Raw genomic sequence first — 17,535 nt, 5'->3', positions numbered from 1 at the left:
GTGTGTGTGTGTGTGTGTGTAGATATATATATATATATGTATATATATATATATATATATATATATATATATATATATATATATATATATATATAAACAAACTATTCCTCTGCAATAGAGAGGATCTTCTACTGACCCAGGCAGTTACAGACCCATAAGACTGACCAACCTCACCTGCAAAGCCATGTAAAGACCTGTCATGGAATTAATCAATGAGGACATAGGGATCCTCCAAACACTGGACCCATTTCTCTTTGGATTCACCATGGGCAGGTCATACAGGACATACATACATACATTTTTTTGAAAAGGTTATCAAAGCAATGGATGAAGGGAAAAATTATACCCACTGTATACCTCGACCTGGCCAAAACTTTTGACACAATTCCCTCATATTGTGGACATAGTAGAAGAGGTAAATAAATTAGGAATAAATCCCTATGTCACCTGCTGGATTGCCCACTGGTTCACAGATAAGATGCAGATAATCAAAATAGAGAGACACCAGTCACAAGTGAAGTGCCCCAGGGTTCTGTGCTGAGATCTCTCCTGTTTGGCATCTACTTTTCTGAAGTAAAGGCTAAAATCAAAGGGCATTGACTGACTAAGTTTGTAGATTTTTAAATGACTGCAAGCTAGGAGCAGTCATTGAATCACAAATAACTTGGCTATCTTGCAGGAAGTTTTGTCCTTGTAAGGCTAATCTATAACCAAATAGAGTAGGGTATTTTGAGCACAAAAGGGGTAAGTACTAGGCTAGCTGCCCTTGTGGGCCATTTTAAGCCTAGACAGTTTCCTTTTTATGCTTGAATTAACCTTTCCCATTTGATAAGAGAGTGGCCTTACCGATCCCATGGTCAGTAATTATATATTACCCTTAATGATAATAACTGGGATCATACCATAAATATTTTAAATGATCCATGCATGGGAAAAAGTATTTAGTAGCTCCCTCTGTCCATTAGTGGTACAGAGGGCAATCCTAAGGTAAAGTGTCTGTTTTCCATCCATTGATCCACGTCGCATTTGAATATGGGCAAGGATGAGCTTTAATGTGGATAGGGAGTCTATTCCAGACCAGTGGCATCCTCTGCAAGATATACATGTGCCTCCAAACCATTCTGTTGATGTTGCAAAAAAGGTTAAGATTCCTAGACCGAGTACATTTGGTGACATTTGAATTGCTTATGTACAGTAAATCCATCAGTATAGGTTCTGAGGCTGTAGTTCCATAGGGTGATGGCGATGACTTTCCAGTGGATACAGTAATGCATTTTTTTGCCATTAGTTTTAGTCTATAATTTTTGCAGCACCTATTTATTTATGCCAGACTCAGGTTACCTCTTAGTAGTCTGTAGGATACTAAGCACAATGAGAGGGCCTTGCATCACTCCGTGTAGGACATGTCTAAGCCTTGTATCCTTTTAGTAAGGTATCTCCGAGCACATTCTACTCATTGCATGTGTCTGGACAGATACATGCCAAAGGGCACATTATACTGAATGACTGGTCAAATGAAGGCTGATTAAGGGGAAACAATGACATCCCTAAATCTAGACACAGTCTCTTTGTTTATACGCTGTGCAATGTAGAAGAACTTTCTTGCAACGATGGACCCAAATCCTGAACAACTGAGTCAACTTTTAGATGCATATTAGCAATGTGGCAATTCCCGGGGGTAGATGATGACTTCCCAACGGATACAATAATGTATTGTTTGCTATTAGTTTCACTCCATAATTTTGGCACCAGTTATTTGTTTAGGGCAAGCCTTCCTACAGGATGGTTAAGTCATTTTGGGATGCTTACAGTCATCTGCAAACTCAGTCAAACAAAGCCCTTTGGTATTGGCTTTTACTTCAGAAAAGTAGACGGGAAGCAGGACAGGTCCCATCATAGAACTTGGGGGCTCCAGCGGTGACTGGCCTCTTTGTGGAGGTAACTTTCCCTATTTTGAACCTGTGAACCAGTTGGGAATTCAGTGGGGTGACATAGGGATTTATTCCCAGTTTATTTAGTTTTTCTACTGTACCTGAATAGGGAACTGAGTCAAGATTAGCTCGATCGAGGTATACGGTGTGTACCGTTTTGCCTTCATTCATTGCTTTGGTGACCCTTTCAAAAAATTCCACCAGGTGGAGTAAGTATGATCTGCCTTTAACGAAACCAAACTGAGATGTGTCCATTGTTGGAGGTTTCCTATGTCTTTATTGATTATTTCCATGATAAGTCTTTCCATGGCTTTGCATATGAGGACGATCAAACTTATGGGGCTGTAATTGCCTGGGTCGGTGGAAGATACTACCTTATACAACAGAATGACAGTAGCTGTTCTTCATTCATTGGTACAAAACCTGTGTGGAGGCTGAGATTGAACAATGTTGTTTGTCGTATGGCTAAATCGTGCTTCATGCAATTTAAGATGAATCTAGGGATACTTTGTTGCTTGATCGTTATGTACTAGTTATGTGAAATCTTGTTCATGCTTTCATGAACATGTCTGTTTGTATAACTTACTTGTTGCTTGAGTGTTATGTACTGGTTATTTGATATTCAGTAGACTTGTTGCTCATTATAATGTGCTTTGGCCACAGATTAGTACAATGAAAACAAGTAATGTTTAATTTTGAATTGTTAATGTATTCTAAAATAATTAATCCGTTGAAATTAGTCTAGACAGCATGTTACCAGTCAGCATTTGTACCTTTTCAAACTATACCCATTCTGAGTTTGTGCATATTAAATGTGTTACTGTACAGGTTCTGTCTGTAATTAACATTCAGTAAACACCTGGTGGCTTTCTTGAATCATTTTCTTAAACCCGTTACTAACAGTGTATTGCTCTGTCAGGGCTATGATGGAGATCGAAGCAGCCTCGGCAGTATGACAAAGAGTCTCAGGGGTTCTACCCCAAGTCTGCTAAGTCAGGATACCCTCAGGAACAAGAGAAAGAGCCTCCAAGATGAAGTCATAGAAGAAGAAGAAGGACAAAGTAAGGAAATATTACAGTAATGGCAGCTTAATAAGGGCTTAAGAATTCTTTTTTGATCTATGAAGTTTTCTGCTGATCTGTATATGTCAATGCACAGACTAACCATTTTAATGGTGCTGTCAGCAGCTAAAGGTGAAAAAATGTGTGGTGACCATGGTGTGAAATTCCAGTATGAATACTAGCACTTAAATACTAATGAGTTTGGTCTTAAAATTGAAAAACAAAACAAGCCTATGGCAAGTTAAGTACCGTGTTCTGTATTTTCATAAAAGGAGTTGAGATAATACAATAAATATTTGTATAATAATGGATGAGATATTCATTATTATCCTGTTAAGACTGAAAACTGTGCTGAAAGAAAAACAGTTATGTATGGTAGTCCAAATGTCATTTTAACTGTACAGTAAATATTTTTTCATTGTATTTATTATGTGACACATGTATGGTAGCTCAGGTGGATGCAAAAGATTCCATGGCACATATTGAAAAGAGTGAGGACATTCCCCAAAGCCACAGATATTTAAAATCCTCCCTCATAATAATACAACCATTGAAGTCACTTCTCATAGCAAATTGTTAGGGGTGATAGTTAATGATAGTCTTAAATTGAACCTGCATCTACAAAACTGCATTAGAAAACTCACTAAAATCTAGAGATGCTTTACAGAGCCAAAAACTTTCTCACCAATGAAAATAAAACTACACTTGATACTACCTACCTACTACCCTCACTATTTTATTGCATTCCTTTCCTTACTAATCTGCAGGCATCACAACAAATAAAACGTGAAGAATGTTATCATGAAGTGGTTAAATCTGCAGCAAATATTCCTTTCTGCCACTGTTTAGCACAAAAAAAGCCAGACTTAGTTAGAACTACCCCATCAACTAACATATTCACAGCTTCTTACCACCTTTAAAATTATCCATCTACTTGTCCAGCACTAAATACCATTCTATACAACTATGAGCCCAATTGTCATTATGATCCAATGACCAAAAGCTCCTCTCTGTCCACAAACCTATAAAATTTGCTGGGCATGGTCTGTACTCATATCATGTTGCTAAGGTCTGGAACTCCTTACCTGTATCCATCAGGTCAGTACATTTCCCAAAGTCCTTTAAAACCATTCTGAACGACTTTCTAGCCAAAATTTGGCACAATTCTTACTCAACCCTATGATAAATTATATCTGTAAACATGAACAAGTACCTGTTTATATCTTCCATCTCCTTACTCTCCCTTTTTACTCACTTCCTTACTTCAGTCTATTTCTCTCCCCTGACTCTGTTTCTAAATATGTCATAACCCTGTTTTTTCCCTCTCACTTCATATTGAAGTTCCTATTTATATTACACTAACTTACATTTAATTTCTGTAAATATTAAATCATTTTGTCATTCAAGTGATATCTGTTCTTAGCCATTGTTTTCACATTATCTCTGATTTGGTAAAATTATTTAAAGTGTAGATGTTTTTGTGTTGTTCTTGAAGATTGTAAAATTATTGTTCTTAAAATGTTTTTGTAATACTTTGGAGCTTTTCTCCCTTGGTCCCTGCTGAAAATCGGCACCTAACCAGACTGGCTTTCCCAGACATCAAACATCAGTAAATAAATATATAATTATATATATATATATATATATATATATATATATATATATATATATATATATATATATCCGTGTCAGTTGATCGAGTTTTCAGAAACTTGAAATTCATATGGTCGAGACCAAATGATCGAGTTTTGAAAACTCAAAGCTTTTGAATGGAAATCATGGTACAGCGAGGAACAGGAAATTTACCCTTTTCTTCACTATAGTGTGATCTCAGAGTTGGTATATATAATTTGCAGGGGGTGGGGGTGTAGGGGGCTTCCCCCTGCATAAAAGTAAAAAAAAGTAGATTTTTTTGATGTTCGAGTTCTCAGAAACCTGATCACATGGTCTTGTCAGTATGAATTTTGAGTTTCTGAAAACTTGAACATCTGACATAGATCTATATATATATATATATATATATATATATATATATATATATATATATATATATATACTTTGATCAAGTACCTACATAAAGACAGATTTACATCCTGAACACATGAAGAAGGGTGTCATTAAAGGACAACTGGTTAGGTTAAATCGTTTAACCAGTGATGAAGACATTTTTTCAATTGAGCTTGACAAGTTAGTACATTTTTTTGTTCAGAGAGGATATGATTCCATCTGGTTAAAGAGGATAGATGATGAAGTTATGGGCTTATGTCTAAATATTGGTAAGCCCATTTTATCTGTAGGTAATCTTGCCAACTCTGAGGTACAGGCCAATGTTAAGGGTGACAACTACAGACTAGCCTTTCCAATTCCTATTTCTAATGATATGGTTGTCATTAGACATATTGTGGCTGACAATTGATTCTGAGCAATTCTGATTTGGCCAGGATTTTAGGTAACAAACCCTTATTTAATTATAAAAAGTGGTTTGTTTAAAAACCATTTTAGAGAGGGGTGAACCCACTAGCACTAGAGGACAGTCCACTTCATTAGGTATTTTGCTAATTCTAGTTCTGTTGAGTTTAGGCATGTTCACAGAATTTTCTGGTGTAATGGATGCTACACATGTGATTCTACTTTTGTGGTTTACACAGCTTTGTGCAATTCTTGCACTTGTTTTTATATATGGAAAAACATCAGAACATTACAGAAAAGAATTTATGAGCACGTCCTAGCCATTAGAAATAAAGATATGACTAACGCTTTAGCCAAACACACTGCTGTATGTGAGAACTTTAAAAAGTTTTTCTTTTTTGTTGTGGACAATGTGGTCCCTAGTTTGTTTAGTGCTGATTACAAGACCATTTTAGAGTGTTAAGAGCGTAAATGGCAAATTTTCTTGGAGGCTAATCATCCCCCTGAGCTAAATGAGACTACTAACATCATTTTTTTAAAAAAATGCAAAGATTTTAGCTTTATATATCTGATTTTATATAAGGTGTATGTACATACACATATTTATACAATTCTTTTTAGGATGTATTTTGTCTTTAAGAATGTCTTGGTTTTTATATGGGCATTTATCTAATTATTTTTCTTATTTATTATTTGTTCATTCTAGTCATATGCTTTTTTCATTTCTGTATATATGGATGGGTTTGTTGTTTGCTACATATTTTCTGAAGAAGTTCATTGGACATTAAACCGAATGAAAGCTCTAAATTTGTGAAGTCCAGCTTTGTTTATATATATATATATATATATATATATATATATATATATATATATATATATATATATATATATATATATAGACACAGACACACACACACACACACACACACACACACACACACACACACACACACACACACACACACACACACATATATATATATATATATATTAGAGTACATTGTTTCCGTTTTGCTCTTTTTTCTTTCTAATTTATAACAAAATAGTGAGAAGTTGATTTATCTAAAGATAAATAGCAGACCAATGTTTATGATCTATGAACTTTTCTCAAATGGTACCTGTTTCTCTGACCCAAAGGACAATGTTAATATTCTTGTGGAAGCATTCTCTTCCAGCTTCACTTTACCCACTACCGTCATATTCCCCCTCCTTTGATCAATTTGGGCCAAGCCTTTGTGGCAATTTCCAAAATTAAAAACACTACTTCCATATGTCCTGACAATATCTCTGGATGCCCCATGAGAAGTGTAAAGTATCTCTTAGCAAAACCCCTCCACTGACTAAACTTGAGTTTCTCCACTGGTTATATTCCAGATGAGTGGAGAATGGCAGCTGTGGTGCCCTTGCATAAAGGTAGTCTTTCTCTACTGACCCTGGTAACTGCATGCCTATTAGTCTCACTAGTATTATTTGAAAGGCTTTGGAATGTATCATAGCTGAACAAGTAAATAATGACCTTGCATCCCTGATAACACATCATTGTGGCTTTGTAAAAGACAGATTGTACCTGATCATCTTGGTTGAGTTCTTTAAAAGGGTTGCTGAAATCATGGATAAAAGGCATACCATCCACACTACATATCTAGACCTTGCCATGGCCTTCAACACCATCCCCCATGCTAGGATTATTTAAAAACTCAGTTCAACATTTACCCTTACATAGTTCCCTGGATTGGTAATTGGCTGTCTGGCAAATACCGTGCCATTAAGGTTGTGGCTATTTGCTCTAGACAGAAAAATGTCACTTGTGGTATCCTGTAAGGCTGTATCCTGGGTCCTGTCCTCTTTGGTATGTTTTTCTGTTTTATAAAAGCTAATATCAGGGGACTTTGGCTAACCACGTTTATTGAAGAGTTCAAATGGTGAGTGGTTATCAAATCCAGTACTGATATTGAAATTCTCCACCATAGGCTGGACTAAGCAAATGCTTGGTGTATTAATTATGGGCTTACCCTTAGCACCAAGCAATGCAGCATAGTTTTCTTTGGTAAATTTGGTAACACTACTTCTTACCATATAGATAACATTCCACTTAAATTACTTAAACTTGTAGGGGACTCCAAAGCATATGCCCTACTTCATGTCATTAATGTTCAGAAAAATACTCAGGAGAGGGGAAAAGGAGGGAGAGAGCTAACTATAAGTAAAACTATTTTTTCTTAACTGTATTACTTAAATGATGCATGATTTTCTCTGCATGTTGCAAAGTAAAGTATTTTCAATTATTTTTAAGTGTAATTGGGATACTAATATAAATAGTTCTTTCTCTTTATTCTTTGTGTTTTTTTCTCTCTTCTTCTCTTTTTCTCCTTGTTCAGTTTTAAGAAGTGTAGGCACTGCAATGTAAAAAAAGATATGGTTAAAAAAGCATGAGAAAAGAAAAAAATTGTGTGCTTTTTCTTATTCTTGCATAGGGGGATGACTGGTTAAGGCCATTAGCTTTATATAGTAACAAATTTTGACAGAAAGTAAGTAAATGAAAAATAATATTAAATATTATGAGGTTGTTTTTCTAGTAAACAGTCCTGTATCTGGTTCTCATGTCACTAGCAGACAATCTGTTAAAGAGAAATGGCTTCTAGAAAATGTTTTCTGAAAGCATTCAAGTGTTTTCCCAGGTGGGAGGCCTATAAAGTTAAGACAAAAACAGACATCACATAATAGAATCACAGGCTCTACTATGCATCTTAGCATGAATAATCTTTCTTTCTGTTTAGCTCGAGTCTATGTGTGTGGCTGTAAGTTTTGAAGTTTGGTTCCTATTAAGGGATAAAACTTCAATATTTGAAAATGTACATAGTTGTGTGTGTTATTATTAAGTTAGTAGATTTTAGAGGGGTATTGGAGGTTTGTGTATATTTTATGTGAGGGTTGTTAGTAAAATAAAAAGTTCTGCAAGGTGTGACATAGGCTGAAATGTAGATGACAAGAAACAATTGTATAAAAGATTAACCTGCCAAACAGAGCATGCATGTAACACAAAAGCTGGAACTAGACATTTAACAAAAAAGCTGTTATACATAAAACATGGGAATAATAATCCCTTCAGAATATGATTCTTTCTACAATGCCCTTATGGTCTCACAGATAAATACAAAAAAGAAAGGGTAGTTAACTGTATTAAATATATAGAGTGCAAACAGCTATGCTGCAGGAGACACACTTGGAAAGAACTGAAGATGTGAATTTGATAAAAAAAGGTTTTCAGGAGGGTTATTCAGTGGAATACCTGGGGCAAAAAGAAGAAAAATTACAATAATGGTAGATTTGTAGTCCTAAGGGGCTACTGGCAAAGGAGGAGAATTGTATTTATATTACACCAAAAACTGTTATAATGGAGCTAAAGAAAATTCTGGAAGAAATAATCACCATTCAGCAAGGAATATTACTTAGAGGTGGGGATTGAAATTTGATTTGCAACAGTGAAGATGTGTCTGGGGGGGGGCAGAAAGGTAAATATAACAAAAAAAGGATAGATTTTTAAAGAAATTTATGAAATGGCTATCTTAACTAAATAAAACTTCTGAGAAGCAAGTACCTGACACCCTACAGCATTTCTGTTGTAATAGTTTGCATGGGTTTCTTACGTGCATGGCTCCCCCCACACCCACTTGGGATTACCTGCATAGAACAAAGTCTGATTTGCCCACTGAAGCTGGCTATCTTAACTAAATAAAACCTCCAGGAAGCAAGAAACTGACACCTTACAGCTTTTCTGTTGTAATAGTTTGCACAGGTTTCTTACCTGCATGGCCTTCCCCCGACCTGGGATTAACTGCATAAAACAAAGTCTACTTTGCCCACTGAAACTGGCTGTCTTAACTAAATAAAACCTCCATGAATTAAGAAAGAACATAACACCTTACAGTTTTTAATTTGTAATAGGTGAATTACAACTTAGTTTTTGTAAAGTTTTGAGGCTTAGTGTTAAAAGGTGTAGGCACAACAACAATAAAGGGTTCTCCACTCCCCATTATTCCAGCCAGTTGCCACTAGATAGTGACTTAATACATTGAAACACACACACACACACATACACACACACACACACACACACACACACACACACACACACACACACACACACACACACACACAGTCTTCCAGTCCCAAGCATTCACAGTTTAAACTAGTAAATGTTTGCTTTAAATTTCATCATCGTGTCTATACTATTTCTTTTCTTACAGTGATAATTATTTAAAGCATTCCAGAGCTACTTATATTCATTTTTTGTTAGATACCAATATTATAAGCTTATTATACACCTTAAACTGATAGTTGTTCAGCTCTTCTCCCTGTGGGGGCTGGGCTCGCTCCATTTGCTACACTCACTCTGCTCTCCACCATGCCCCCATCCCTGCCCACCCACCCAACATTAATCTTATACCTAAACTGACCCCTCCCACACCTGCTTTCCATCTATCCCATAACCCTCCTAATTATTCCCCCAGGCATACCATACATCCTAACTACTCTACCTCCCCACCCATTCCATCAAGATTCAACCGCAATCTATCAATATTTAACCCTCTATCCTGATCTTGGGCAACTTTAACTACAAAACCATGGAGTGAAAGACCTATTATATGTCAAACACAAACACCCAGAGATTCGTCAAGTTCATCAATGCCAGTGCATTGGATCAGCTGTTTGGCACCCCTATAAGAGGTGAAAATATCCTGGAACTGGAAAAACCTCAGCTTTCGCCGGCTAAGAACTAGCTGTATTCAACTGGACGTATAAGAGAATTTAAGTACCTTTATCTGCACTTTTTTTCCCCAAAAAATACAGTATTTAAATTGATTTTAACTGTGTTGCAGGAATATTAACTGAACTGGAAGTTAGTCAGTGTTTGCTGAATTTTGTTATTTGCTAGTAATTACAGGTGTGGGGTAGCCACATTCTTTGATTTCCTGTCCTTGCCTATTTAAGTAGTACAGTGTGAAATATTTTTTGCTTAAAAACCTCAGCTTTGGCTGGCTAAGAACTAGCTGTATTCAGCTGGACATATAAGAGAATTTAAGTACCTTTATCTGCACTTTTTTTTTCAAAAAATACAGTATTTAAATTTATTTTAATTGTGTTGCAGGAATATTAACTGAACTGGAAGTTTTGACTCTGCTCTTCAGTTAGTCCCACACACCCTCCCTGTTTTTGTTTTGGTGTTAATGTTAGTGGCCTTGAAACTGCCCGCCCCTCTTGTAAATTTGTGTTTTGAATGGATACTCCTTCTGGGCCCATCTCATTTGCTCACTCAACTGAGTGCAGTGAGATCATATTCTGATTTCAGGCACTCCTACTGTATACAAAGAGAGCATCTGGGAAACAGAAAAAAAAATTAAGCTTGTTTCCTGCCTTTCCTGTTAAGTGGTATAGACTATTTGTAGGCTTCTGAGCCCCGAAGCCCTTCTGTGTTGGAGGGAAGTCTTCTAGCTTAGTTTTTTTTATATAACTAGCCAGTTTTCTAGTTTCAGCACTCAAATCTGTTTCTTTGAATTCAGCACTTGTTCAGAAAAAAAAAAAACAATTTCATCTGCTTTTACTGTACTTGTGTTTCTACCTACTTTATTTTACTTTTGCATCATCTTAAAAGTACTCAATTGTATTTATTACTGCTTGGTGTAACTCATTCTAAGCCTTTTGGTTTAAACACTTGGGCTTCGGACCAGTTGTTTTGCACTGAGAGGGTTTGTGGTCTGCACTGTATTGGCAGAACAGGTAGCTTACATCCTTCTATGTTGGGAACTGCTGATTGAGGGCTCAGTGTCTGTTATTCTAAAAGTGTATTAATTCTGGTTTAAGCACTTGGGCTTTCAGGCCAGTTATTTTACATTAAGAGGGTTCGTGGTCTGCACTCTTGTGGGAGGAGAGGCTGGACTCTGCCCTTCTGAGCTGGGAATTTCTGGTTAAAGGCTTATAGTGCATGCATATCTGAACTGCTTCTTACTGAAGTTGGTGCGCCTTGTTTGCTGTGGCATAGACTGGATTTGGGCCTGCTGGATCTAGCTTTGTTTGTGTAACTTGAGCACTAATCCAGGCATTCTCTAAAGTATTCAATTCTATTTATTACTGCTTGGTAGTAACTTGATTAAAGTGTAGCTATCATTCTAAGTCTTTTGGATTAAGCACTTCGGCTTCAGACCAGTTGTTTTACATTAGGAAGGTTTGTGGCATGCACTGCGGTGGCAGGACAGGTAGCTTTCATCCTTCTAAGTTGGGAACTGCTGATTGAGAGCCCAGTGTCTGTTATCCTTAAAGTGTATTAGTTCTGGTTTAAGCACATGGGCTTCAGGCCAGTTATTTTACATTAAGAAGGTTCGTGGTCTGCACTCTTGTGGGAGAAGAGGCTGGACTCTGCCCTTCTGAGCTGGGAATTTCTGGTTAAAGGTTTATAGCGCCTGAATATTTGAACTGTATCTTACTGAAATTGGTACACCTTGTTTGCTGTAGCATAGACTAGATCCAGGCCTGATGAATCTAGCTTTGTTTATATGCTTGTTGTTTGTTTGCTTGTTATTTCCCTGGAATGCTAATTTCACCTAATACGTGGCTTCTCAGTGCTTCTGTAGATCACTAGTGATATCTGTATTGCTTACTGTACTTATTTCCTTGTTTCACTTGAAAGAAAGTTACTGTTTGTCATTTTTGCATTTAAGTTACCTGTAGCACATTGCACTTAAGTTACCTGGCACTTGCTCACTAAAACAATTATATAAGTCAGCACTAAAAATTAAAAGCACTACACCCTCACTCCCCACTGGCCCTTGTTTTCAATTATAAAGGAATTCCCAATATTATTCTAGCATGTCCAAAGGTCAGTTGTCAATCTCCTCTCCGGTCCAGCTGGTGAATCTGGGAATCTTGAGGCAATGTTACAACTGCCTCATGTACACAGACAACCCTCTCCTCCTCCCAACAAATTCCAACACATGTGAGAGATGCAACCATATAGCCAAACTGGAGGCTAAGCTCTCTCAACTCAGTACTGGCATAACCAGTCAGGAGGAGAAGGAAACCACACTCACTACAATTCCAGTCTCACATAGACCTACCATGACACCAAACCAAACACATAATCACACAAAAACATACTCGGAGGCTCTAAATAAAGATCTGCCTAAGCAGCAGAGACCTCCAAAGCAGACACCCAAGCAACCACTACTCCAAAACAAAACACGTGCAATACATATCTCACAAAGCCAGTGTGCCGAACAGTCACAGCCCTTAAGACTAAACAACACACCTGATACACTTCTAATAGGTGACTCTATCGTCAGGCACACCGACGTCCCGCTCACCAGGCTGAACAAGGAGAGGGTCACGGTGAGCAGCCTGCTGGGCACTAGGATCCACCACATAACACAAGCACTCAGGTTACTCCAAGGCAAGTACAAATATGACTCAGTCATTGTCCATGCTGGTGTGAATGACCTGAGACGTACCTCCCTGGACTACATGAAAAGAGACATAGAGGAGCTCTCTGAGCATGTAGCCCAGGCCGGTATGACCCTGACCTTGAGTAGCATCTTACCCTCACCAAGAATGATGCCACAATATGAAGACAAGATGATCAATTTCAACAATTGGCTTAAGTACTGGTATCATTCAAAGGGGAACTAATGCCTGTCAGCTTGGGATGATATGTTCGACAAGCCACGATGCTTCGCTAGGGACGGCTTGTACCTGTCACCCCTGGGCTTTCGGATATTGGCAAAGGCTCTTGCTACCCCCATAGTGCCTTTTTTAGGCAAGGCTCAAAAGACAAACCCACCTCCATAGGTATCACAAGGGATAAGAAACTAAGAGTAATGCTACTCAACACCAGAAGTCTAAACCTCAAGATGCACACACTCGAAACTCTCCTTAGCATGGAGAACATCGATATCTGTGCAGTAACAGAAACCTGGTTCAGGGCTCCTGAGAGCACCCCAGCACTACCAGGTTACACCTCATACCATGCTTTTCAGCCCCAAAACTTGGACCAAACCACAAAAGGAGGGGGAGTATCGATATTCATCAAAGATACCCACACCTCCAGGTTGGTGGCAAAACACGAAGCATCAGAGACTATCCATGTGCAACTAACAGTGGGTAAAACTGCCTTTCAGTTTATAGCCTGCTACAAACCACCCTCCCAAACCCAGGAACCCCACTCGGCCTTCCTGAGAACACTGGAAAATATGAATGTCTCTCCAAACACCATTATATTGGGCGACATCAACTACCCAAACATAGACTGGGAGCATTACTCTAGCTCCAACACCCTAGCCCAAAGGTTCCTAGAATTTATAAACTCAAATGCTATGGAACAACTTGTTACCACTCTCACAAGAGGTGAAAACATACTAGACCTGATCATCACCAACATGGGGACTCTATGCTCCAGACCAGAAGTGTATCCCTCACTGGTAAGATCAGACCATAAATGAATCTCACTGGATATTCACATCCCGACCCCACCCCCTGCCCAGAAAACCACAGTGAAAAACTTCTCTAAAGCAAATTTCACACTCCTCAAAACTGAGGTGGAATCCTTCAAAGCCCCCGGGCCTGTGGAAAATATGGCCCAGACCACAGAATCCTTTATAAACGCATTCTATGAACACCTTCAGGAATGCATGGATCATGCAATCCCAAATAAAACCAAGACCCAGTCCTCCAAAGGCAGATGTCCTGTCTGGTGGACCCCAGCCATAAACAAACTATACAATAGAAGGAGGAAGCTACTAAATGATAGAGCAAAATCCCAAAAAGGGAAGGCATCAGTGATCAGTATTAGCAAAAAACTACGGGCACTCATAAAATTGTCTAAGGCCAGCTTCAAGAGAAAAATTGCACAGGACACTAAAGATAATCACAAGGCTTTCTTTAGTTATGTTAGGAACCTGGGTGATAATTCCCAGATATGCTCAGAATTAGTCCAAAATGACAAAAAATACACCAAACCCACAGACATTGCCAACATCCTAGCTGACAGGTTCAGCGCAAACTTCTCCCCCCCCCCAACAAAAGGGCAAATATCTATCCCAGCAGAGTGCTGCCCCCTGACATCTCAGATGCTCAGGTAAGAGCCGCCCTCTCCAAAGCAAAAAACACAGCATCAGTGGGACCAGACGGTGTCCCGGGCTGTGTCCTACATGAACTCCAAGAAGAGCTAAACCCAAACATAAAACTACTGTTCAATCTCAGCCTTACTACGGGATATGTGCCCAAAGAGTGGCGTACAGCAACAGTGGTCCCTCTCATAAAGGTGGTGCCTCAACGGATCCTTGAAACTATCGCCCCATAAGCCTGACTAGCTTTGTCTGCAAAGCTATGGAAAGGATCATCATGGACCTCATAAATAAAGATATTGGGGACCTACGGACACTGGATCCTACCCAGTTTGGCTTTGTTAAGGGCAGATCCTGCCTCTTAAACTTGGTTGATTTCTTTGAAACAGTCACCAAGGCCATTGATGAGGGGAAGGTGGTCCACACAGCCTACCTGGACCTCGCAAAAGCCTTCAATACAATACCCCACTTGGGCATTATAGATATGCTCACCAGCTTAAATATAAAACCCTATGTCACTAGATGGATTGCAAACTGGCTCAAGGACAGAACCCACATGGTTAGAATTGCTGGAGCCATGTCAGACTCCAAAACAGTTACAAGTGGTGTCCCACAAGGCTCAGTCCTGGGACCTCTCTTGTTCGGTATATATTTCTCGGAGGTACAGGCCAACATGGAAGGACTGTGGCTGACCAAGTTTGCAGATGACTGCAAACTTGGCGCCATAATAGACTCTCCAGCCAACACAAGCATCCTCCAAAAGGTCCTCATAGAAACAGACAACTGGTGCCAGAGCCATGGCCTCAAGCCAAATGCCAAAAAGTGTATAGTCATCCCCTTTGGCAAAAACAAAGTGCCCACAAATTACCACATAGGTGGTAATCCATTAAGTACAGAAGAAGTAATTAGGGACCTGGGGACCCAAGTTTATAGCAATCTCTCATTTGACAACCACGTGGCCAAAGTGGTTAGAAAAACATTTTATATAGTCCACCTAATCATGAAGGTATTCACATCTAGATCAGGGGAGGTCATCGTGCCTCTTTACTCATCCCTCATCAGGCCCATAATTGAGTACAATGCCCCTTTTGGGATGTACCTTACCAGACACCTGCAGCAACTGGAAAGACCCCAAAAGTTCCTCACCAATAGGATCAAAGGGCTCAAACAGATGCCATATGCTGCCCGGTTAAAGAAACTCCAGCTCTACTCAGTGGCATACCGCCTGTTCAGAGGCGATCTGTGCCTGACGTATAAAGCCATGTCCAACCCGGAATTAATGGACATGCTGCACCTCAGAAAATCCAAATCCCATCCAGCTACGCGCTCGAGAGACTTGAACCTCAGCACTGAAATAAATAGGACATGCTGGAGGGACAGATTCATAACCCAGAGGCTTCCTTCACTCTGGAATAAAATCCCAGTCCAGGTTAGGCAGAGTCCCTCATTGTCTCTCTTCAAGAGGAATCTTGATGAGTGGATGGGAGATCGTAGGTTTACCCCGGGTATCACTTCTGTGTCACTGTTAGACAGAGGCACAGTATACTAACCTTGAAAAAGGGCATAGCAAAATAAATTTAAAATGGGTGGCAAAAGCCAAACACATTCTGGCAAGGCTTATAAATGCCCTAGGGCAGATAGCCTAGTATGAACCTATGAACCTTTGAACCTATGAGTAGCCACTGTAGCACCCCTACAGTTTCATCCTCCTTGGTAAGATTCGACCATAAAGCAATCACTTTCAAAATCACCATCTGCCCTTAATACCCCCTTGCCAGGGTTGAACAAAATAATCTTTTCCAAACCTGACTACAACCTCCAGAGTGCAGGTATAAGCAACTTCACAGCCACCAACCCTTTAGTTGGAAGAAACACTAATGTCCAAGCCTACACCAAAAAACTATATGAGCACCTATATAGCTGCACGGACTCAGCAATACCTGACAGGGCCAAATCATCTTCCTCAAGGAAGAGTAAACCTGTCTGGTGTACAGTAGCAATAAACAGACTCTATAATAAAAGGAAAACATTTCTGTCCAGGATCTAGAAGGAGCAGGTGCCAAGTTGGAAGCAATCTCTCCTTTTTCTGAACAAGCAAATAAGGTCACTGGTGACATCAAGTCCAAATTGGCCACATCCACTAAGGACAATAACAGGGCCTTCTTTGCATATGTCCACAATCTCAACGGTAACTCCCAAATCTGCTCTGAACTGGTGGTCAAGAATACCACATACACAAATGCCATAGATATAGCTAACCTGCTGGCAGACAAGTTCAGTGAAAACCTCACCCCCCCTGTCCCCCCCACCAATAAACCAGGACATCCACAGCACCTGCCCCACTCCCCTCATCACCAATGAGCAGGTCATTAATGCCCTCTCCAAGGCAAAAAATACAGGCTCCATGGGACCCAACAACATTACTGGCTATGTCCTACATGAATTCAGGCAAGATCTCTCAGCACCACTAGGTGCACTATTCAGCCAAAGCCTATGCACCATATTCGCCCCAGCAGAATGGAGGGCAGCTACTGTCATCCCTCTACACAAAGGTGGAGCGTCCACTGACTCAGGCAGTTATAGGCCCATCAGCCTAACTAGCCTGATCTGCAAGGTCAAGGAACGCATTCTCATGGACCTTATAAACAAGGAGATTGGCAACCTCCAAACACTTGATCCCACACAGTTTGGTTTTGTCAAAGGGAGATCATGCCTGTTAAACTTGGTCACCTTCTTCGAAACAGTCACCAAAGTCATGGACAAGGGGAAGATGGTGCACACCGCCTATCTTGACCTAGCCAAACCATTCAACACTATTCCCCACTCGGGCATAATAGATAAACTCTCCCAGCTAGGCATCAACCCGTATGTTACCAGATGGGTAGCTAATTGGCTCGCTGATAGAACTCACTCAATCAAAACAGGGGAAGCCACCTCTAGTAGTAGACCAATAACAAGCGGCATACCCCAAGGATCAGTCTTGAGGCCTCTACTGTTTGGGATATACTTTTTTGAGGTGCA

General features: G+C 39.5%; 1 protein-coding gene across 3 annotated transcripts in view; it reads left to right on the top strand.

Moving 5' to 3' along the window:
- Positions 1-17,535, top strand: part of LOXHD1 (lipoxygenase homology PLAT domains 1) — a 2,432,812-nt gene that overhangs the window by 1,886,859 nt on the left and 528,418 nt on the right. For all 3 annotated transcript variants that reach the window (XM_044082024.1, XM_044082018.1, XM_044082011.1), the window contains one exon: positions 2,851-2,992. In XM_044082024.1, coding sequence (XP_043937959.1) covers positions 2,851-2,992 — 142 coding nt within the window. The remainder of the gene's footprint in view (positions 1-2,850; positions 2,993-17,535) is intronic.

This window comes from Protopterus annectens, chromosome 1.part1, assembly GCF_019279795.1.
Source record: "Protopterus annectens isolate FY-2018-M chromosome 1.part1, PAN1.0, whole genome shotgun sequence".
NCBI classification, from domain to species: Eukaryota; Metazoa; Chordata; order Ceratodontiformes; family Protopteridae; genus Protopterus; species Protopterus annectens.
Note: the sequence above shows the minus strand (reverse complement) of the source record. Positions and strands in the feature narration are given on the sequence as shown.